General features: G+C 39.2%; 1 protein-coding gene across 2 annotated transcripts; it reads left to right on the top strand.

Moving 5' to 3' along the window:
• Positions 1-1,095: 1,095 nt before the first annotated feature.
• Positions 1,096-17,497, top strand: APOOL (apolipoprotein O like). Of its 2 annotated transcripts, none has more exons than XM_086470264.1 (9): positions 1,096-1,119; positions 7,337-7,441; positions 8,057-8,176; positions 9,695-9,749; positions 10,655-10,753; positions 11,863-11,954; positions 13,641-13,727; positions 15,334-15,490; positions 17,253-17,497. In XM_086470264.1, exons 1-9 carry the CDS (start codon positions 1,108-1,110, stop codon positions 17,348-17,350), a joined length of 825 nt encoding a protein of 274 aa, XP_086326390.1. In that variant the 5' UTR covers positions 1,096-1,107; the 3' UTR covers positions 17,351-17,497. The 2 variants fall into 2 exon arrangements, with proteins under 2 accessions (XP_086326390.1, XP_086326391.1); XM_086470265.1 differs by lacking the exon at positions 1,096-1,119 and adding an exon at positions 3,184-3,213.
• Positions 17,498-24,402: the final 6,905 nt, after the last annotated feature.

Below are 24,402 nucleotides of genomic sequence, written 5' to 3'. Positions count from 1 at the left end.
GGAAAACTTCACTGTGTGTTGCTCACTGGGCATATACCTCATGGTACATTGCACAGACGTGTAAGTTGTAAGTTGCACTGCAACATTAAAAAAGGAACATATTGCTCTTTTTTCAAAGATATTAACTTATTTAAGAGATATAGTCTGTACATTATTAAAAAGAACATTTATTCTTCCTAAATTCAAACAAAGCTTTTGTTTTGGGGAAAAAAAAAAAAAAAAAAGAAAAGAGTTGTAAACTTCAGTTGTAAATTTGGACTTCAATAAACGAATTATCTGCACTTAAATTTCCTGCTTGGGTCTTGTGTGGGTGCGTTCTCCGCCACCCGTAAGCGAGAGGAGCAACCGCAGGCCAGCGCCGGTGCCGGTGCCGGGCGGGGCGGGCACGGGCCTGCAGCAGCCGTGAGCCCCCCTGGGCCGCCCCGCGCCGCCCCGGCTGTCCCCGGGAACCCGGTCCGGCCCCGTCCTCGCTCAAAGCGCGCGCGGCTGCCACGGGGTTTTCTCTCCATGTTTTTAAATGGCGACAGTCGGGACTTGCACGTTTCTGACCGGAACAGCGCCAGCAGCCTCGTATTCTGGAGTAGATGTTGGGGGCGAACATTGGGTGGGCGCTAAACGGGAAAAACAATAAACAAGTATCAGACGCGAGGTCACCGCGGGACGGAGGGCGCTGCTGCAGCAGCTCCGTGCGCGCTGTCCCCGCTGACGCCACCGGCACCTCCACAGCCAGCGCCGACCAGGCCCCGGCGGCGCAGGGCTGCACGGAGGTGCCGGCGCACAGCGCCCTGCACAGCCACCGCCACACGCCCGCCGCTGCCCTCGTTTACCCAGCGGCCCGCCTTCTCGCAAGGCCACGGGCGGCCCCCCTTGCCCGCTGAGGGAACGGGCGATCCCGCCGCAGTAAGGAGCTCCCCACCGAGGCGCCCGCCGGGCGGGGCCAGGGCTGCTCGGCGAAGCCACCTCCCCCGGCCCGCGCTGCCCCCGCCGCGCCGCGGCCGCTCAGCCCCGCGGGGCTCCAGGGCCCGGCCCGCCCCGAGCGCTCGGAGCCCCGCCCCGCGCCCGGCCCTTCCCGCTCGCCGTCCGCGGCCGCGCGGGGCTGTCGCTAACATGGCGGCCAAGGTGAGTGCCGCCTTGCGCGAGGGAGGGCGGTGCTGCGGCGGCTCCCTCGGCCGGGGCTCCCCCTCCCGCGCAAAGACACCCGCGGCTCGGGGGGAGCTGCAGGACACCTCGCGGGGCCTCTGGCGGCTCCTCCGCCCTTCGGGAACTCCCAGAGCGGCGCTTGTCGCCGGTCCCCCGCGGCCTGCGCGCACCCTCCCCGCACCCTCGCCTCCTGCCAGAGCCGGCCCGGGCGCTCCGCGCCTCGCCGGGCTGAGGAAAGGGAAGGAGCCGCTTCTGCTGGCGGGGCTGCGCGGCGCAGGGGCAGCCTCAGCCGGCGGGTCGCACACGGAACTGGTCGGGCCGGTGTGCGCGGCCCAGGCTCGGCGACTGCTCCGGTCGGGGCGTCGCCGAGCTCGGGAGGAGCCCAGGGAGTGCGCGGGGGCCCGCCGGTCTGAACAGCTCGTCGGGGTGGTGCTACCCAGCCCTCGCTGTCGCCCTGCGCAGCTCGTCGTGTGGGCGGCCCAACTGCTCTGCTCCAGCATGGGGGTTAGAAGGTCGCAGTTTCTCGGAGGGGACGTCCCGTCAGCCTGTATCGGGGCGTTCAGATGAAGGAGGAGCAGGAAAGTAAGAGGTCTCACTGATGTTTTCTGCGTTGCAGAACTTGAGGTAGAAAGAGCCCGTTCAAGGGAGCGGTTAAATTGTACAGCAGGGAATAAAATAAGTATTTATCTTCTGGTTGTTCTCCATCTACTTACAGCTTCTGAAGTGCCTTCCATTCCTTACACAAGAGCGAACATACCAAGATACTAGTTTGTAAAGTGTAGTGGTGTTACACGTCACGAAAGCAAGGATGTTAAAATCACACTGTTACAAACTAACAGGCTCACAAGTAGCTGAAATATCTTTAATTGTAGAGAAAATATTGTGTCTTTAAACAGGGAAAAATGTGCCTGTAAAGAGCTAGGTTTTCAGATATTTATTTAGATAGGTTTTCTGGTTTTCACAGTCATTGATGAATAGGTTGCTCTCACATGAATTTTCATATTTACTTTTAAAAAGCATTTAAAATGTGTATATATCTGCAAAGAAAAAGATGCAAATGAGGGCAGCCAAAGCAAGGAAAATGAAGCATTTTGCATTAGTTTGTTATGAGACAAGCACATGAAAAAAGAGGCTCCGTTTGGCTTTGCTGTCTGCCAAGGTGATCTTGAAGTAGCGTATATAGTTCAGTGTGTAAATTTGAGTGATTCAGTACCTTTAGTGAAGTGGCATAAGTTTACGTATGTTCTTTAATTCTATGAAAAGTAATAGAGTTTTATTCTTTGTAAATTTTCAACCTCCGTGGGTTACCGTCTGGCAGACGAAGATTAAAAACAAATTGTGGAGTGTCAGGAAGCTGAGTTGAAGTGGAAGGATGCTCTGTCCCATTCGTGTGCAGTTTTTTTGTAGTTGTCATTAGAGATTTATAAATAAATACATATCCAAATTAAAATACTGGATTTGACCTAGAAACGTCTGACAATTGTCATGTCTTAGGTAACTTTTGGGAAAAATAAAAGAATTTGAGACAGTTTTCTGTTCTACCTCAAGACATCTAAGCGGTAACAGAAAACCATAAACCCATACCTTGTACTCCTTCGGTAACAGCTCTCCGCTGAAAATGTGACATGCGGTAGCTGCTAAAATTTTAATTTAATCTGGCTAGTGGATTCTGATTTTGTGATAGAGAAGGCATATATATTTATATATACATACAGACATCAGCTTTTTGCCTATAGCCTCCTCCTTTGATTACTTATTTTCTTTTTGCGCTTGTTCCTACCTTCAGGGCAAGTTTGGTTATTTGTGTTCCAATTCTTTAAGCAAGTGTGCAGGATTTGCAGTTTCAGTGAGAAGCAATACTTAATGGCTTGGAGAGTAGCATGAATTAAATGTATGGTTTTATTATGCTTTAGTTTGTGTTCTGCGTCTTTTGAGTTGAAGATAGTGAATTCTTTGTAGTGATGCAGCCTTTTAATTTTTTTTCTAGAATCTGTATTTTTGATCTTTGATAAGGTTCTAGCGCTTTGAAGTAGATTGTTTGAAATGCAAAGACTTAAAGCCAAAATTATCCAGGTACATTTGACAGTTTTATTATTATATTTTGATTAGTTTTGCTCTAGCTCTACTATTAAGAGGCACAGCTGTAACAATTTTCTGCTAGAGAGCATATAATAAATTTCTTCAGCAAAGCATTGCTATTCAGTCTTATCATAAAAATAATGCTGTGTCTGTTAGTCTGCACTGTTTAGTGCTTTGAAATAACTGATACGGGTTTTATACCTGTGAAAAAAACAACCTACTCGTGTACCTTTTTCAGCATGATGGCAGCGTCAGTAGCATGGCACTGGTATTACTGGAAATCTGCTGACTCCTACCATTGACCTTCCCCCTACTCCCATCCAAAGCATTAAGGCTGGTAATTTCTAGTAGCTGTAATTCTGGTGGTGTTCAGATCTACGTTCATACTGAATTTATCTCCAGAAGATGTCACCTGGGCTCCTGGCTTTTGAAACTGCTGGTATTTAGGTCTGTTGCCATTAGGGACTGAGTGATTTTCTTTTGCTGGTGTCGTGGGGCTTAGGTCAGAGCATTAATTCAGATAAAAGCAGAACTAGTGGTAAAACGCAGAGCAGATGTTGAACTATTTCCATTTAAAAAAAAAAGTAGTAAATTAAAATATTTCCTGAATTCATTAAAGAGAACTTTTGTGGTTTGAACGAGTTATTGACTGACATTCTAGAGTCATTCTGCTGGTTGATCATGTAATTCTGGCATTTTTTACAGCTTGAGCTTGCTGCAGATGTTTTTCTCTACTTCTTTCCTAGTCTTATATCTACATGATTTTGCTGTTTCTTAGTTCTCAATAACTTCTTTTAGAGAAGATTTCATAGGTAAAATACCTTTTAATTTCTTTAGCTAAACAATAGATGATTTTGCTTGCCTAATACATAATATCCTTTGAAGTAATTTTAATAAAATAATTTTAATAATAAGAAACAACTTAACTAATTGAGGTATTTTTAATATACCTAGTCATTAGATAAAGGAAGAGGATAGACAGCTGAGTGTAGTGAAGCCTCCTTTATGTAGTCAAGGTGACGTTTCTTTTCTTTCACCTCAGTTCTTTGTGGTTTCAATAGAAAAGAGGGAAACCGTGTAATAATTGTGCCAGCATAAATGTTAGATAGTACAGCTGTTCACTTGGATTTTTAAACATTTATGCATTTGTCTTCAGGCGCCCAAAAGTAAAGCAATTACTGTCAGTCAGGAATTGGATTGCTTTCATTGTTCCCAGTATAGCTTTCTCTTTTACCTTTAGCACAGTAAACTCTGTTGTGAATTTCTGGAACAAATTAATCAAATCTGTTAAGTGAACAATATAACTTTTTCACAGTTTGTCACTTCTAAATTTTATTTTCCTTCTAGTATCTACTGAATATTGATGTGTTGTGTTGTCTCGGTAGCATCATGTGCTAAAACAGGCTGTCTGAATTACGGTACATTTTAAACAGTTGCATTTAATAATGCTTTAAAACTACACGCTTTTCTTTAAGGATGGCTGTTCCTTTATAGATGGTCTTCTGTAGCTTGGGCTGTGGCATTTTGCTCTGAGCAACATTAGCAGAAAGACAGTTATTGTGTTAATTGGCTCATATTTTGATTATTGCCATCTGCTCTCACCTATTTTCTATACCCTGGGGCTGCTCAGAGCTAGGAGAGCTGCTCTCCTGGGCTGGGCACAGCTGAGCCAATGGAGCCTCCCACTGACTTTTCCTGCTGAGGTGGTCATGTTAGGCATGAAAAGAAAAATGGGAAGTGCCCCTTGGCATAGCAGTCGTAACCTAAGTGTGTTAGATCGTTGATGTTTAATGTTAATTAAAGGTGTATGTTAAACCTTTTGTCAACGTGTGACTGAGTTTTTTCACAGTGCTGGTCAACATAAATGATATCAGCATGGCTGTATTTTCATGTATGTGGGACTTTTCACTCCAGATTTCCAGAAGGGTGTCACCTCATTCTTCCTTCTGACCATGTCCAAGCTTGCAGCACAGCTGGGTCACCATGGGAGAACCATGGTTCTTTTGCAACGTGATTTTTGGCATCTCCCGCTCTGCGCTGCTCCAAATCCGGATGTATTGTTGGCTTAACTTGCAAAGTCTGCTCCCGCACCGCTGTGCAGGTAGAGCCTCCCTCCCCAGGTGAGGGAAGGCGCAGCAGCTATCCCAGGGTCCTGCCCTGCCTGCGAGCCGCTGTGGAGGAGGAGCTCGCTCAGTCGCTGCTGTCCCGCTCTCCCCATCTCCCCAGCGTTCGGCTAGTGGCCATGTCTAGCAGTTCTGGATCAGTGCGCCCCAGACCTGTTACACTTCATTGGCAAAGGGAAAGTATTTTGGGGTGTCACTCGTCTAAATTAAGAGAATAGCACACACTGATCCACATGGTTGTGTTTACAGTGGTGGGTTTGCCAGCCTGGCTGTGCTGGAGTTGTGGGGGTTTGGGTGCTTCCAGATGGCATAGCTGTGTTACAAAAATGTCATAACATCAGCCTGGCCTGAAGAGAAAAAGTGGTGGGGTTCTGCCTCTCGAAGCAAGATGAGCTCAGCCCTACACATTTCCCTGCTGTTTCTGTATCAAAGAAAAGCATGAAATAAAATAAATTCTAGCCAACTGAAAACTTTTAGGGTGGTGCGGGAACTATGCTGAGAAGAAGGATTATGCTCTAAGGAGAGGGAAGGGGCACGTTGGCGGTATGTTAAGAGCAGGGATAGTGTATAGCAATGAAGACCGCAAGTGTAGAGAAGCCCTAAGGAGCCCTTCCTCCCTCCCACCCCCCATGCGGAAAAATGCAACTGAAGAGAAATTTTTAGCTTATCCTAAAGCTTTCAGCTCTGGCATTGTCTGCTTGCCCCTTCTTTCATAAGAGTCCTCTCGTCATTGCAGTGTCCTCCTTTGTTCTCCTGCAGCTTTGTGTTCCACTGCGATTGTACGATCTGAAAGTTCTGCTGTGGTGATCACACGGTTTACTTCAGAAGTGATGGTGTTTTGCTGTCTTGAGTAGTTTAATCTGCCTGTGATTGATATCTGATGAACTTGAGCTGATTCAGGGTCGTGCTTTTGTGTTTCTTTGTGTTCATTATGTTTTCATTATTATAACTAAATGCAATTGAGTAAATCCCACTCCTTTGACAGGACACTTCCAATTGAAAGCTGAGATAACAATGAGGATATAGTAGAGTTTTATACTAGGGATATAAGGTATTTCCCAAAATCAAGTTGTTTTTTCCCTGCTTTTCTGTTTGACTGGCACTAGCACCATCATCTCTATGCAGATCCTGGGAACATTTTTCATCCTTATTTTTAAAGTTTCAAAAGTGCTTCAGGTGAAGAACAGAACAGGAAAGTCTTTGCTGATATAAAAGAAACAAAAACCTACCAAAGTTGTGAGTGCTTTAACATGTTGTGGCAAGTTTTTTGATACATTGCATGCCAGCATGCTTAATGCCAGCTCTGATTGGAACCTTAAGGCAGGCAGTTAAAAAATGTTCCCGTATTTGAGTTTAAACTTTGTGTCATATACGGTATTTTTTCCAAACCTATTCTAAGCAGACATCAAGCTATCATGACTAAACCTGTATTTTCGTAGTTCACCTTGTAGCATATGTGATTCGTATGTTAAGGAGATGATTCTTAATTCCAGTAATTGCTACATATTTTCATTTATTGTTAACATGCAGTTATTTCAAACAGGCAGTTTGAAGCGCTCTCTGAGTTGGAACGTTTTGTCTGATGTCATGGAGAATTCCTGTGAATAAATTTGAGGTGCTTTTTGCTGAAACAAGAGAGCCATTTATTGACTTGGAGTACCTGTATGTTGAATAGATTAGAACTGAATTTACCTTAAGAGGTGGTGAAACCATTAACTTGGCTTTGGGCACAAAATTCTTCCTGATATTTTAGACCTAACTGTTGTGGTCAGTGATCTCTAGGTTTTTCTGTACCATTGTAATTTGAGGAAATCTTTGTCTAAACCAGAAGAGGTTTCTAAAAAGTGTACTATTTTTAAAAGATTTTAGAAGTGACTTGTTTAATCCCATATTTGATCAAGCACAACGCAATAGTAAAAGCCAGACTTTACTGGAGTGAATTTTTTATGTCTTGCATTAAAACTGCCTTTTTTCATCTGTCTTGCTTGTCCCAGGTGGCAAAGCTGGCAGCTGTTTCTTCTGGTCTGCCGTTTGCTTGTATTACTGTATATGCAGCAGCAGAAAAGGAATCAAAAGGTCAGCTGGTGAAGCCAAATCAGGTAAGAAAATTACTGTTTGTCAGTCTTTAAAATAATACTAGAAGAATCTGCAGAATGTCATCTCTTTCCATTGAATTACATTACCTAGTAAATAGAATACATAGCTAAGTAATATGCGATAATAAAAATTACCTCCTAAATAACTGACCACTATTGCACAAATCAAACATGAAGTGTTACAATACTAAGTTAGTAAAGTTTTATCTCATGTTTATTATTACATTATTTCCAGACTGAATCCAGAAAAGGTAAAAGAGCGTAATACTTATTGATAATAAGTCTTTTTCTGTTGTGCAATTTCTAGTAATACATGTATAAATCTTCCAACTACTCTTGCTCATGCTTTTTCTGAGTAAAAGATTTTTATCATACTCAGTAATTCTGTTTCTTAGAATCTATACAATACTTTCAGTTTTCATTTCTGAAGAATTAGCCTGTAGTCAGACTTGTGTAAAGTGAGTGTGTAAATACAAAGGAGCATAATTCCATGTAGAGGTTTTGTTTGCTGTAATGGGAATGCTCAGGATTTGCAGTCTCGAAAAACACTATTTGGTGTAAATGCCTATCAGTGTACAAAACTATCTCCCTGCAGTACAGTTATGCTTTTCTTGCCAGCTTCCAATTTACTGTCCACCACCTCTGAAATCCAAATATGTTGAAGAACAGCCTGGTCACTTGCAGAAGCAGTTTTCTTCAGTGAGACAGACAACTGGCCGCTATATTGGATGGTGCAAGGTAAGAAATACCTCCATCTGGTTTCCTGCAGTTCCTGACAGCACTAGACTAAAACATTGACAACTTCACCCTGGAGGGGTTTTAGCGGTTCCTTGTATTAGCATGCCCCTGTAATTTAAGATAGAAAAATGAACCCTTCTCTCATTTTTCTCTGCTGTGCTTATAACAGGAACATGTGCATTCTCCCCATTTTCCAAACCAAAAGGCCGTGAGAAGTAGGTCCCCTTCAGACAATGCTAAACTGCATCTAGGCCAAGCCACAGTGGCAGGTTCAGAGGTATCTCTTGGTTGACTTCTACAGCGAGAGTTACATAGGTAAATTCCTGCTGGCAGAACTTGATAGCATGTGGGAGTCTGACTGAGGACAGTCCATGGAGAGAGAGAGCGAGCTGCTTCCGAAGGGTGTGTTAAAAGGGCTGTCCTAGGTACTTAAGGAAAGACGAGCTGAGTGCATCCAATGTAACTGTTACAGCAGGCTGTTAGTAACTAGTCATCAAAAATACCTCGCAACTCTGTTGTTGACTGTTCTAGGCATAGAAGAAAATGCAGTGCCTGTCACCATTCTCTTCACTGCTGGTAAATGACAACTTTACCCTGGCTCTTGTTAGTATGAAATTTTATGCATGTATTTTTCTCTTACAAAGTAGACCCTATTATTTGAAAAAGGCAAAGAAATCAAAATGTCTTTCTATAATTTCTGTAAATTTTTATTCCATTGGTCTGAAAATTCAGTCAGTGACTGCATAACTGAGATAATTTAGTTATAAATCTGTATCAAACTTTTCCATACCCTTAATCATCAGAGTGCTTCTGAGACTGACTAGCAGTGACCTCTGGTGGTACAAATGCTTTGTTGCTGCAAATGTTTTTGGTGAAATAACTCAAGATGACATTCTTTTTCATTATCTCCTAAAGAATGCGTATTTACTCAATTTGTTCAGCAATCTGAGGATAATGATACTAATAATAGGCTAGTAGCAGGTTTTTTCCAGATAAAGAACAACTCGTAATTAAATAAATTGACCAATTGGAAGGGAGTAATGCAAACTAGTTGAGTACACGTCTTGAACCAAATCGACATTGATTATCTTCAGCGAAACTGAGCACTATTTTTACAAACTAAAAGACAGAATCATTTTTACTGGGTAAGTCTCTCCAGGGAAAAGACGATTGCATTTTATAATTGAATGTTCTTACGTTACACAGTTGACATCCAGATGTTTTGCTGTCCTACAGTTTTGTTCCTGAGATGTCAGTTGATCTTACTATATTAAAGAGCATTTTTTTAATTAAATATGGATGGGAGCTTTAAAAATATAAATATGTTAATCAAAAAGCGGCTAGATCTCAGCAGAGCCTCTCTAGAATGGCACGGCTCTGGTTTTATCGTTTTAAAATTACGTAATATTTCTTTGTCTTACTGTGCTGAGCCGTATGTATCAACCAAGTAGTTTTGTACTGAAAACACCTACTTTTGCAAAGGCTTTACTTTTTTTTTCCCCTTGTTTTTTTTGGTAGGATGCTTTTATCTTTATTAAAAATGGAGTAATGGATTCAATTCAATTTGGAAAAGGTAGGCAAGTCAGATATTTTGGAATTGAGCATCTTCTGTTGTTTCTCCTTGCAACTTAGAAAGGTAGTTGAAACTGGTTACAGGGGCGAGGAGGGGGAGAGGGTGGAAGGGGAATGCACTGGAATACTTAACGCAACGTGACGGCGGAAACCTGAGACCACTGTCAATTCGCTGTGGAGTTTTTCTGTTCTCACATGAGAGAAATGACCGATACTAATTAGTATTTCTCGTTCTTTTGATTTTAGCTTTGTTCTTAAAATCATGGTATCACAGAATCATTGCAGTTGGACTGTGTATAGATCTCTACTGCAGAGGCACCTCTAGAGATCATCTAGTCCAATCGCCTGCTTAAAGCAGGGCCAAAGCAGGTTGCGGACATCTCTGTCCCGTCAGGTCTTGAACCATCTGCTGGGATGGAAATTCCACAAGATATCTTAATTATAGAAACAGCTTCTTAATTCTAGCACAAGTTGCAAGCAATATTTGTGTTCAAGTTCAGTATCAGAAACTATAGATAAGTTTTTTTCCTTAAAACTAGTATATTGGGAGATTCAAAAATATGTGTTGTCTCATTTAATCTATACTAACAGTAAAATCAAAACTGGTAACTATACTTTCGTTTTTCCTTATTAAGGACTAACGTTTTACAAAAAAAATATCTAAGGAGAGAAATTGTTAATTTTGCTGCTGTGTTTTGAGGATTGTGGTTCTGGTTCTGTCTAACACAGACTGCAAAGTGTGCATCTGGAAAATAAGGCATCCTCATTCATTAACAAAAAATCCAGTCTTGGACTGTTTCCCGTTTTAGATTTTCATAATTTTACTTCCGTCTTTATTTCTTAAGTGGGAAATAAAAGGATTAATATTGAATTGCTATGCTTCTTTTTTTTCTTTTTAATTCTAAGATGCCTATGTGTACCTGAAGAATCCACCACCAGAATTTCTTCCCAAAGTTGGTGTAATTACAATATCAGGCTTAGCTGGCGTAGTGCTGGCAAGAAGAGGTAGGGGGTTTTGCTTATTTTCATTGTTGGTGTGTTGAATATGTAGCATGTAATGCTTTAATGGTCAGAAGACTTTTCTGAAACATAGGCAAAGACCTATGTAACCAATGTTAAAAAAAAAATCCTTCCTGATAAATTGAAGGGACATTATTAAATACTTTTAGAAGCTGGCTAAGACCTAATAGGCAGAGCAGGATTATATAGTCATTTTTAATGGTGGAATCAGCAGAAATTCAAAGTGGGCACTTGTTTTGAGTTTGTTTGTTACTGGTTATCAGAAACAATGTGTGTATGGGAGGAAATTTGAGACAAATTAACAGGCAAAGTTATTGAGTATAGTGAAAATGGGAGTTTAAGATGCTGAAGAATGTTGGCATTTGGCTAACAGGTACAAGAGAATACACATCAGAAGACATAGTTTTCGCACCTTTGAAGCCAAAAGAGTAATTTAATAGATACAGCCACCTCTCCTTTCAAGATAAGTGTTAGAGGAATACTACTTAACCTGCCAGAAAATATTGTTAAGAAAATGTTCATCTGTAATAGCTGAGTGTGTGTGTCTGAGTATTTCACAAAGAAAATGGGTTAATCAAAATATTGGCAGATTAGTGAAAGCATTCTTCTTGTATCCCTGTGACTTTTGGGGGGACAAATTTAAAAAAAAAAAAGACTTGGACTTGAGAATCTGTCGTCAGGGCTTCTTGTCCACGAACAGGAGCCTGAGCCTGGCCCAGCTGTTCTCATATTTGAACAGAAAGGCCCAGTTCCCAGGCTCCTGGCTGTTCCAGATGGTGCAATCTGTGTCCTCGAGAGAGAGTGCGTGGAGCTAGTGAGGAACCACATCAGCTCCTAGACGGCACAGACATTCTTCTCATTTTTCATAATATTGGAAAATCTGGTTTGTGATTATTTCTCATTCAAGAAACCAATGTTCAGAATGTCAGCATCTCCTGCAAACGTGACTGCACTAAACTATAATCACACCTGTATTCTCTCCTCCAGCCGTTATGGTGCTAAGTTTGATGTAAAGAATTGCATTTAATTGATACAACTACTTAGCTTTACATTACATTAGTGTCTAATTGTTTGAAATATTTGGCTTTATACAGGTTCTAGATTTAAGAAAATTGCTTATCCATTGGGACTTACTACTTTAGGAATTTCTGTTTGTTACCCTACTCAGTCAGTCATAGTTGCTAAGGTAAGTTTACTTGTATTTTAATGTTGAATTGACAGGGAATTAAGTCATAGCATTCCCATTTCACTTAAGTGTCATGAAACTAGGAGTCAGAATTCACATGCATCTTCATTAAAACATGTAATGCATCACAGGTGTTAATTGCATAACTATAAAAATATAATAAAATAACTGAATTTAAAAACACAGCCTCTCAATTTTTAATCCTTATTTTTCAAATAAATTAGTATTATTTTATCATGCTGAAATAAATGTAAATAAAAAATAAAGCCTTGCTGAACTTGATAAATATGCAATTTGAGATACTGTACAATTGCATCTCTTGTTAGAATTCCTTGTTTTCCAGTTACTGGTGTCTTGCAGTTGTCTGCCTGATTAGAACATGTCTTAGCTGTTCATGTAGAAAACCAGAACTATACTTAACATTTTGCATGTAAGAATTGTTTGCACACAGTACTTTTCTATGTAAAAAGTAAATTGAAAAGCAGGATATAAAGTCTATATACCTCTTCTTCCTCTATAGTTTCCCAGTGTTTCACTATTTAGAAAAGCACATGCTGGTTCATAAGAATTCTTTGTAGTTCCTTGATGGACTTTGTAGTTTCTTTATAGTATTTATAGCTTCAAAACTGCACTTTGGTGTTAAATTGATGAGATAGGAATATTTGGTTTAGTTAGTCATGTTTGGTTCTAGGAGTTAACAATCTTTTAGTTAAGTGATCAGATTTAGGTTTTGACAGAAAGATTTGTAGAATATTATTCTGAAATCTGCTTTAAAAGAACTGCTGTTGAATCTCCTAACTTTCCATCATGATGAATCAGTTGTTGCTGTTATTAATTTTAGTGGGGTGGTTTTGTTTTTTATGCTTCCTGAGTGGTTAGGAAGATATTGCAAAGACTTATACTGCTGTTAAAATCTTTGGGCAATCTCACTTTGCTAAACTGGTCTGGTTTAGGTTTTTTTCTTACATGCAAATCAATGAGGATTATGGTTTCTCAAGAGGCAGTGGGATTTCTTGGCTCATTGTCATAAGGCTTAAATGTCAGGGTTGGAAGATGGAGAAATGAACAGGAATGCTACACTGTACACTATGACCTATCTCAGGAAGCTAACCCCTTGTTTCCTGCCTGCTTACACTGTGTGTCACCTTTTGCACAGTTTTGTAGTTGCAGCTGTGAAGTACTGTGTTTGTACAGAGCATTTGTAAAGGTACTCTGTAGTTACTGCAGTATTACATAATACTTTTTGAAAATGAGCTGAAGGATTTGGCCATTTGTAAAGCAAAGTGCTGCTCACTAACATGGGCGAGGTCATTTTTTGGGGCTCTTTTGTGTCTTTGACTGTTTCCAACATAGTGAGACAAGTTTGGATCCTTTAAAACTGCTGCTCCGATCTACTGTGCTAACATTGCCAAAACACTGTTTGCTGGTCAGGTTTTGGTTTCATGTTGAGTAGGTGGATGTAGCGTAGGAATGCTACCTGTGGATTTCTAATAACAATGTAAACGTTATTTAGGATTTGCTTGATGTAAGAGAAATAAGCACTAGATCTTGAAAAGTAGATGATTAAAATGTCTTAGTATGGGGTTAAGCATGTTCTCATGCAAATACGATGCATTACATTTGAGTGGTCTGTGCATCTTAGTAATTTTAAAGTTGTTGCTAAAAGACGTTTTTCTAAAAAAATAGGTAACGGGGAAAAAGTTATTTTCTGCAAGCCATCAAAGCTACGAAGCTGTGCGGTCACTGTGGGCAAAAAAGGAAGATGTCACCAAGGTAGGCTTTCTGAAGCATTGACTGTAATTCATAAATTCGAAGGAAGAAAAATGTAAACTAGAAGGTCAAGTACTATACTGCAGGTTCTGTTTAAGATTACCGATGGCGTTAAGTGATGCACAAACCTCCCTCTGATATTTTTGTAACTTAATTGATGTCGTATTTGTCACACCTTTCAGACCAATGGATGTTGAGATCCCCTAAATAGCCCCACAATACGTGCAAGATGCACAAGAGAAGAGTGAGTTTCTCTTACAGCTCGTTTTTGATCTTGACAGAAGTAATCCATTCTGATCCAAGCTTTGGTCCTAAGCAGACCACTGAGTTTAAGATAAAGACTTATAAAGAATTATAAGAGGTATGGCGTATCAGTGAAGGAAATTACACAACTCTTCCAGGTAGTCTCTTTTAATTACCCTGTGATATAAATTGTCCATGTCTGATTTTTTTTTTTTTTTCCCCTTGTCCTGTCCTCACTGCAGCCGTAGTGAATAAATGGTCAGTAACCTCTTTATATTGACCTATTGCATACAAAAAATTTATGATGGTTTTTGACATTATCTTCTCCCTATTATAACCGTTCCTTGTGGAGCAGGTTTTCAACTCCTGTTCTCCTCTGAGCTTTCTCTAGTTTCTCTCTCTCGTTTTTTTATTTTTAGGGATTTTGTTTGTGGTTTGTATTGTTTGTTTTTTTTAAGTGAAGTGGTCAAAACAGGACATAGTAAACCGTCTGAGGCCTTGCCAGCACTAAGTAGAGGGGAATATTAACCTCCTGTAAGTTATATGGAATTTAGGTTAGTACATCCCGGAATTAAACATGGTTTTAAATTTATAAACCCTTTACAAAAGAAGTACTTCCCTGAGTAAAAATTCAGCTTTGCACAGTGATCTTTTTGCTCTTTTTAAAGAAAATGAATATTTCTCAGTAATATTAACATTTAGAAGTATTTTACTTTTAAATTTATGGTGTTTATTTGTATGCGATCCTCATCTTTTATTTCCACTGGGAGACACGAATGGAATTCTGATTTTTGAAAATGAAATTCAGATAAATGTCATTGAACTGATAGCCAAACAAGAATTGATGGGGTAAAGACAAGTTCTGTTAACTTTATTTTTTTTCCCTATGTGAGGCCTGTTCCCAAAGCAATGTACTATTTTTCATTGGTAGGGTGTTACCATGGTTTATCTTGCCATCTTCTGTTAACTAAGGGTGGGAAGTGTTCTGTAAAAACTCAATGCTATTTCAGCTGTGTGTAAGACTAGAGGTTCCTCAGCTGTGAATGAGCAGTGACTTCCTTGTGAAGCACTTTGAGGGTCTCAGGTAAAAGCACAGGATCAGACGTGAGTATGTTCTCGTGACAAGGTGAATTTCTGTATGTGTGAATTTGAAGTTACTGTACTTGAACTGTGGGGTTATTTTTTCCGGCTGCATCGCTTGCATGCAGCCAACTTTAACATTACTAGTTGAATATCTTTGTATGATGTCATATCTGAAAATAATTTCATAAAAGATAAGCTTTCAGACTTGAAAGCTTTATTTTGCAATAATGTGTTAAGCATATACCCATGTGCATTTTTTTTTTAATTAATGTTTGGTTCACAGCTACGGCAAGAGTCAAAATCAGTTACACAAGAAGATAAGAAAAAGAAAGACATTTCTAGTACAAAACCTGAGTCTGCTATTGAGTCAAGATCATTTAACAGAACAGAATCTTCTCCAATGGAGTCTTGGAGTAATAAAGATCCAGTGCCTTCACCAGGTGAATTAAACATTTCAAGTGTAATCTCAGGGCAACTTGCAAATCCAATTACTTGACTTAAGTTTATGGTTACCTTTGCTTTAAGATGGAGCAGACTGTCACAGCATGTCATTCTGGAGAATATATTGTGCACACTGTCATACTTCAGGGCCTCAGGGAGGTGATCATTTTCTCACTGTGGACCTTGTCCCAGTATCAGAATTCTTACATATTTGTTGTTCGCTCTCAGTAATGTTTTCTTTCGTTCCATATGGTGTGGACCATATCCCATATTGTTAGCAATGAGATTATATCATCAAGTACTGCTGTTAAATACCTCGTTTAAATTATCTTTCTGTTGTCAGAGTACCATAAGTGTCATTTAAAGGATTACCACTGGATTTTTGTGAAAACAGCTGATATGAATTACTGTTCATTTCTCTGTAGGGGTTCTGTGTCTTCAGGTACTGGTAAGAGAGGAACACGAAATTGGCACATGAAGCATTGGACTTTATCTTGATATGGTTTTTTTGCAGTGGTGTTCTTTGTGTGTCTTCAGTGGTTGAGATAATAAGACTAGATCATGTAACAGCATATTTAACATGCAGATGTTTTGATAGGCCAACTGCTAAGAGAAAGAGAGGAATTACCTATTAAAGGAGAACTAAATTTGTTTTAAAATTTTTAACTTTTGTAGGACCAATTTCTGAATTTTACTCATCACTTGAACTTGCTTACTTCTTTTTATTGTGTTCTTTACCAGAACTTTTTTTTTTTCTGGAAAGCTAGTACAACATATTTGTATGGAGTTTTAAATTTTTTTTCCTTTATTTTCACTGTAATATACATTCACATCTTTCTTTGCTTTGCACCTGTATTTTTTCTGATTTAGTTTGTGGAATGCTTTGATCTGATTTTACATTCACGTCAGGCAAGACTGTCTTTAATGGTTTTATGAATATAGATACCTTCTGTCTTTGCTTTCATGGGTGGAATTAGTTCATGTCCCTAATACAGCCAAAAATGTCCATGCCCTAAATTAATCTGTATTGTCAGAGATGTTTATTTTCACTAGTCCAAAAGGAGCAAAACTTTCAGGAGAACACAGCACCCTTTGTTAAACCAACTGATACAGCTGGAAAAGAAGCTGACCAGTAGCAGGGGAGGCACAGTCCTGGAAAACCTGCCTTTATATTCTCTTAGGTCTTCTGCAATTTCAGTACTATTAAGTATGTCAGTCTTTGTGCGTTGTCATTTGGGATGAGTGTGAGGGCTCAATGTTCATTGTTTTTGGAAGTCACAAAGTGAAACTAGGTAAAAGTGTTTGTCTTAATTTGGAGTTCTTACCATCTGGCAGCAGCCTCAGGGAAGATACTGATTCAGTTGGTTTGGGGAGACAGCTATGCTCCTGGAAGCAGTGGGGGAAGAAAGACTGGAGATTTTTTTTTCCCGTGTTCCAAACTTTCCCTTCCTTTCTATGCTTAGGGCAAAACATCGCTGTTTCTTCTCTCACCCTGCTGTGTTCAGGACATAGCATTAAAGTATAGAGAGTAGATGGAAGACCTGCTCTCCGTCCACTGCTGTATGCTAATAATTACAACATGCCTTCATCGTCCTTTATCACACAGTTTTTAACTAGAATATATGTATTTTGATCTTTTATAAGTGTTTGGTAATACAGTAATTCTCAAAATGTGTCAATAAGCTTTTTTTTCTACAGCTCAAATATATATATATTTATTTTTTTTTAATTTAAATTAAAATTTTTTAATATCTCTAACAGGAGCAGTGAAGACACCAAAATTTAAGCCTGATCCAAAACTTATGGACCATGGTCAGTCCAGCCCAGAAGATGTGGATATGTACAGTACTAGAAGCTAAGACAAATCTGCTTACAAATCTTCACAAAGTATTACAGATAAGGGGGAGGGAAGAAGGGAAGGAATAATTCTTACAATACATACTCTGCGAGGTATAATTTAATCAGATATTTTCTTATATCCAATTTGTATTATTGACTTACATGATTCTGTTCAGTGAATATTTTGTTTCTCAATACTTACAAGCAATGAGAATTCACTCATTGTCAGTGTCATTAGTGAGACACTGAGAACATGAGATTTGTCAGTGTCTTCTCGCAAAGAGGTTTCTCTGTGCCAAGCTGTTAATAAATGTCACTTCACAAAGTATATTTGAAAATGTAAACATACCTCTATACTTCGGCTCAGATATTCATTGATCTGAAAGAAGAATGTGATGGATGGGGTTTGCAGAGGCTTCTTTGTCTTTTTTCTTTCAGCTCTGGAATGAAGTGCAACTTCTTACTGGTCTGAGTACCCTTAAAATGTGGGTTGTTATATCATACAAATAGCATTATCTTTAATGCTTGTGTAAACAAGTCACTTTTTTTTCATTGCAAAGTCTGTTGTTGTTTGCCTCTTTTCACAAAGGTGAATGGAAACAACTTCCCGTCCTGCATGCTTCTTGTGTGTTTGAATGTCACTTAAGTTGGGAAGAAACATACCACTAATCCCTAAAACATGATTTATAGACTATGCATTAGTTTTCACCTAATTTGAAGAACTGTATTCAAATTCCTTCGTCCATGAAACTGATACAGTTTGAATTTATGTAGAATGTATTAGCAATGTTTAGGAAGTTGGAAACCTGTAGTTTCAAGGTTTAAAGCGCTGACAAGTAATAGGCAGCCAGCTTTTTCTTCCCAAAACTTTATATGCAATATCCGTCGATCTTGGCAGGATTTCTGTGAAATTCTGTCTTTTTTCCATAAGAATGAAATTGGAAATTGGTTACGTTTCCTAAGATGAAACTTTCGAACACTGCTTTTATCATTGCATATATCACTCCTGTTCATCCTCCATTTCTCTTCAAAATACTCTTATAAGGGCTGAACTAGATCTGGTGGTCTTCCTTGAACAAAGTGCAACTCAGTATCGGTACACAATGATAATCGGCCTGCTGCCTAGAGGTAATCTCACCTGTATCTACTGTGGCACTTCCCTAATATATAAACTGCATAAAGACACTTTGCTGGTAGTTTGTCCTTCCATCTGTTGAATTCTGTTATCTTTCCGTTAATGAAAATATGTGCTTTGTTGGAAAGTTGAGAGTGTGAAGCAAGAGCAAGCTGTACAAACAGATAGTTTGGTTAGACGACTTGAACCTGAAAAGAAATGCTGCTTCATATGCACGTATTCTCAGCGCTGGGGTATGAAGGGATATTTGCTCCTTTTCTCCATAAAAGAGATTTTACAACCTGATTCCTTCTTCTAAGGCTGCTAATGCAAAGGCAAATGCCTAGGGAAATATAGGCAAAGAGTATTCCTAGTGTCGCTGTGAGACTAGCAGAAATTGTGAGGAGATACTGCACAATGGAATGTGTACAAGGCACAAATGATGAATGAGCAAAGGAATAAGTATGGCTTTTATGAACACTCAGGGACAGATAAGTATTGATATTTTGGAATCCAAATTTCAGGCAAAGTCTTGGGCTTTTTTATAGAGAGTCCAACGGAGGGTGAAGTCGGTAAATGTGAAGTTTAAAGAAGAAAAATTCTATTAGCTAGACTTGCTTGGGACAACTGACTTAGAATTTAATGTGTTTTGTTTCTTCAATCATCTTTTAAGGCCCAGGAAATTGTCAGAATTCAGGCAGCACTCAGACGATATTAAATCAATCTTCACAGACATCCTGGACAAGACACGTTTAGTGTTCCATCACAGAGAGAGCAGTAGAAAAATTAGATGGCTGGGCTTTATATACCATTTCCAGCGAAACAGATGAAGACATAAGGTAGGAAGTGAAAATGGTGAAGAAATGATCGTTTTCAAGTGCAAGACTGGATGGCAGAAATTGTATTATCTGTCTCCCTTTGATCAGATTCTGGATACAAAAAGTAAAGGAAAAACCATCTGCTGTACTCCTAGATTCTATTTAAATTCTATCTTATGTCCTTTGAATGATACGCTACCACAAGTCAACAAGAAAGGTAAGATGATGCAGGTTTGCATGGATTTTGTAGGCGTTTACTGGGGTGACTTTTTTGAGTACATAGTGGAAAGCTATGCAGAGGAATTAGTCTTCTGGGAGCAGGGAGAGGAGCTACCTTGGATGACTGTTAAGGAACAAGCATGTCTGACCTTTCCAGGCAAGGGTAGACCTTAAAAGATTGCCCTCCACCTGCAGTGCCAAAAGCTGGTCTGGCCCTTTCTGTACTTTAAGGGCATTACTGCTCAAATCTCATGATACAAATGAAAGTGCCCAGTCTGCAGAAGTTACGTTGGACTCCTTGGTGGTAGATAGTCAAGAATTCAGTGTTTGATGCAAGCGGTTTGCATTACAACCTCTGATTTTACAAGTTCTGCTGTAAACGGACATGACACACAAAGCTGTCCTTAGGTGGTATTTCAGTCTCAAATTACTCCTTAGGGCAAAACTGTAATAGAACTATACCTCAGAGTTAAATTGTCATTCAGAAGTCTTAGATACATTTTCTGGGACATAACTTAAAATTATTGCTCCTGTCCACTTTGATGAATGAACAGGATGAGGAATACAGTTCTAGAGCTCATAAAATGGTATCCTTGAGCTGTGTTATTTCTTCTTGGTGGACAAGAGGAGCGAGCCTGCACAGGTTTATTCCACTACAGGGTTTGCCTACTGCTGTCAACTTTTTAGCTTAGTTTTTTCATCAGTTGAGATTTCTCTTTCTCATTCTTCTCTACAAGACAGGGTAATTTTTTTGGTATGTTTTCTGTCAGCAGGTTTTGTTTAATAGCTCCACACAGTTGAAAAGCTAGGACTAAAATCAGAGGCTTGGGTTTTGGCACTGAAACAGATATATCTAAAGACGACTGTTTCCCTATCTGCAGCCAAAGAAAGTGGGCCAAAAGAGAAGTACGTACAGTTTTATATCATGTCTGGATGTGTTCTCTGCTTTCAGAAATACCATTATCAATCTCTCAGTTGGTATTTCTCTGCCCTGGAGCATAGATTTCTTAGTAGTGGGAAGGAATTTTTTAGTAAAACCTGGAATGTGACATAATAGTTCTTCGCTAACATAAACTATTACAGTCAGTCATCATCTTGTCCACCCATGTGGGACACATGATGGGAGGAATTTCTAGAGGTACCAAAAAAGATGCAGGCTGTTATAGAAAAGTTTGGAGTGTATTTGCTGAAATGAAGGCAGCCCAAATCAGATTACTGATTGCTCTTGTACAAATAGTGGAATGGTGACTGTGAGTCTTTATTAGTCAGCTGCCATTTTGTGAAGTGTTTCTTTGCCAAGTCTAAAAAGGTGCCTGCCCTCTTCAGTTCAGACATGTGAACCTCCACGTTTTAGATAATGGTCTACAGATCGCTTGTCCCAGACAGCTGCAAGGAACTGTAGCCACATCTCTGTATTAACAATTTATAGTAAAGGTGCTATGCAATGGCTTTGAAAAACCAAATTCTAATCTACATTATGCCATGCTTTTGAGTTCTTGTTTTAAATATATGTGCCTGACTTGACCTCTTTGAGATTTCAGACCCAATGTGCGAACCTGTTAAACAATGAAAAATTAACATAAGTACCCAGAAAAAGTTACATTGCAAGACATGGTTTTATTAATTTATAGTGAAACACTTCGAAATGCCTCTCAAATGTACCATTAATAGTCTCTTAAAGTTTCTTTCATAATGCACTAATACAATAACATAATAACGGTAAGAATGTATGCTGTTATTTTTATACGATGTTATATGTTTGTGAAAAATCCAATGTCTTAAAGAACTGGGTCACATCATGATATTTTATAATATAGAAATAGTTTTAATGCATGTTTTTTATTTATGATTGATTGTATTAGATATATAGATATTTGAAACTTATATTAATGTTTTGTTTACATAAAACTGATTGTGATACTTTATTTTGTCATATCATTGTGAAGCACCTGAAAATAAAGGGTGATAAGATACTTTTTAAAAATTAAATTTAACTTTTGTATGTTGTATCTGTAGGGCAAATTGTCAATTCCTTTTCTCTAAAGTACATTTTAAATGTTAATTGGTAAACGTGACTAAATCACACCTGTTTCACTAACGCTGGGGAGAAAACTTCACTGCTGAAGTACTGAAACGTGTATTCCTGGAAGAAATCACTGAAGTAACATTCAGGATGTGTTAATGCTCAGCATTCGGTTTATGAGTCTTGTATTTCCAGAAGTGTTTCCATTTTCTTTTCTTGGTAATTTCTTCTAAAGAATGCTGTAGGTCAGAACTTGGAAAAAAGAAGGCTTTTACCCGTACTGGGGGAATAACACATATTGTTAAAAGAACAAGGCAGATAGCAAATATATCTACCTCAGTATGGCTGCATGACAATCTTCCAGGTAACATAATTTGCCAATTCAGTGGTCCAAAATAATGTAGTACATGGTGTAACCTGCAGTATAACTACTTAAAATAAGAAAATTTGCATGGCTAAGTAATGTGGCTGTCTTAATGGCAGATTGTCATTATGATTTTTGAATAACTCCAGAAATTTAAAGATTTTTTTAATGCATCAGTATAGTTATCTTGTAGTGAAAGCTTGGAGTATTTCTGAATTACATTCAAATACAGAACGTGTATTTTAGATCTAAAAAGAAAGTGGGGTCCTACAAAGCCTATACTTTTTTTTAAAGGAGCATTAGTATGCACTACATTTTGTGTAGTTTTTACTTTAAATTGCAAGGATTCTGAGAAGCAAAGCTCAGATATGTGCTAATGATAAGCTACAGTCGGGAAAGACTGTAATTGAAACCATTCTAGAAGTTATCATATTATTTATATTACCACAGTATTGATGTGCTCTTCTTGTAGACCAGAACAAGTGTACAAATCAAACTGAAATGCTAAGGAGAAGGAAATCTAAAAGTTGGAAAATCTTGTTGTTACGCTAATGTTTTTTTTTATTTGAAGAAACTTCTTTACCTTTTAAAGCCTAATGGCCAGATCTCTTTTGTGTTGCAAAAAAATGGGTGTATCAGTACATACTAACAAGTTGTAGAAGGAAGAGAGAAAGGAGGGGGAAATGGAAGTTCCATCAGTGACTCATAAGTGGTGAAAGGGACGTGCGTTTGGGAGTTCTGAGTTTACTGCAGGGCAGAGTCAGAACACCATTGCTCAAGGTGCGATTAGTTCTTTGCACTTCCGTGTACAGGCTGTAGGAGACTGCTTTTACTGAAAAAGTGAAAGAAGTTCCGTGTGTTTCCCTTGCCGTGATCAGGTAATAGGTCTAAACTGAGGCTGTCGTGGGTTTAAGTGATGGTAACTTCTTTTGTGCTTTATTTGTAGCAGTCCTGATACCAATATTTGAGAAATACGTAGCTTGCTTTCTGTTTGCGCCTCCCTTGGAACCTCTTCAACACAACAGTAGTAGAAAGTGTTCTCCAAAGCTGTCTTGAAGCAGATCTGAAATGAATTAAGAATAAAGTTAATGAGCAGCTGACCAGCTTCTTCCATTAATTTTGGTCAGTACCTTTGCTTTAGTTGTCACTCTCTATTTGAGGAAGTGAAATTAGTCTAGGTGTAGTCTAGACTGTAGTTGTAGAATGCATAATTTTGCACTTGATATTGCTGTCTTCCAGAGATTAAGACAATAAGAGAAAGAAATAGGTATGCTGTGAAATATAAAGCTAACAGCTGTTTAGGCCTCTTGGCGCTGGTTTTGTTTGTTGTTACCTGAGTGGGCACTTACTGATGGCCTCTGCAGCCCTTCTGTGAGGCCTTGTCCAAACCTATTGTATTCAATAAAATGCCAACAATGTAACAGAAAGTCAGTAGTTCTAGTTGTCTAATCTGCTTCATTAGAACATCTCACCCGAGTAAGAACTGCAAATTACATTTCTGCATCTTTGTCTCAATCAAATTTAAAAGCCCTAGGTAAACGCGTTCTGTATATCACGCAACCTGAAGTACCGGCACTCAGCAGCTGTGAGCTGGAACCAGAGGGGAAATTCCCTGTCAACTAGAAGAACAAAGGATGTGTATGAACTGGTACTTCACACTTCTGCATTGCATCTGAAGAAGGATCACACAAAATTTTTTGCTGAGGTATATGTTAATTTCTCTGTTCTTGTGAGTGTGATTCTGGGATCTGTTTGTAAACCAATCTTCTGGCAGCACTGAGAATCGGTCTTATACCCTGATGTAAAAGTGCTGTTGGGATTTCAGTCAAAGCAGTATTCTTTCAAGAATTTGGTAGGCATTGATTTTTACAGATCATTACCCTTTGAAAAGTGAAGTTAAACTTTTTTTTAAAGTTAAAGTTTACCTTTTGCTGTTCATCTAACTGCGTTGGCACGTTTTCATAAGCAGCTAGCTCCTGTCAAATGAAGAAATCCATGTTGGAATTTTATCAGTTATGGAGAAATTTCAAGGGCACCATCCTAAAAAACAATGCTTGTGCAAACTTAAACGCAGCTAAGTTTCACAAACTTTCGATGTGTCTCCGTTTCTTCCTGTGTAGTTCTTCAGGATGACAAATCATTCACGTAGAGACCATCACATGTTCAGGATCTTGTTGTGCAGTGAACATTGAGAATTTTTAAAAGGCTTTTTAAATAATACAAAGGCAAGGTGAGATTTTGGGGGTGTGCTAAGGTGTCAGTTTTTGTTGCCATTGATCCTTGCCAGAGGGGTATTTTCTGTTAGTTTCTCAGAGAGGAAACACGATTACAAAAGGGAAAAGTTAACCAACAAAAGTTATGGTAGATGCATATGATTAAGGGATTCCTTCTTAGCTCCTTCTTAGTCTCATCCCTGTTAGCTTCAGGGCCAGTGTGAGTTGCACACCTTTCCGAGGCTACATTCAGTCTCAAACAAGGGGGTGGAGAAATCCGTCTTTCCCTTTCTCTTGTTGGTAATTTGGTTTGTAACTTGA

This window comes from Leptosomus discolor, chromosome 9 (genome assembly GCF_034619465.1).
Source record: "Leptosomus discolor isolate bLepDis1 chromosome 9, bLepDis1.hap2, whole genome shotgun sequence".
NCBI classification, from domain to species: Eukaryota; Metazoa; Chordata; class Aves; order Leptosomiformes; family Leptosomidae; genus Leptosomus; species Leptosomus discolor.
The sequence above is the reverse complement of the archived record's forward strand: the minus strand, read 5'-3'. Positions and strand labels throughout refer to the sequence as shown.

Bases quoted from the DNA above. Each gene is read 5' to 3' on its own strand.
- APOOL (XM_086470265.1), top strand. From the start codon at position 3,184: ATGCAAAGACTTAAAGCCAAAATTATCCAG. The intron at 3,214-7,336 runs GTACATTTGACA...TGCTTGTCCCAG, and splicing joins TTAAAGCCAAAATTATCCAG to GTGGCAAAGCTGGCAGCTGT. The intron at 9,750-10,654 runs GTAGGCAAGTCA...TTTAATTCTAAG, and splicing joins TTCAATTCAATTTGGAAAAG to ATGCCTATGTGTACCTGAAG.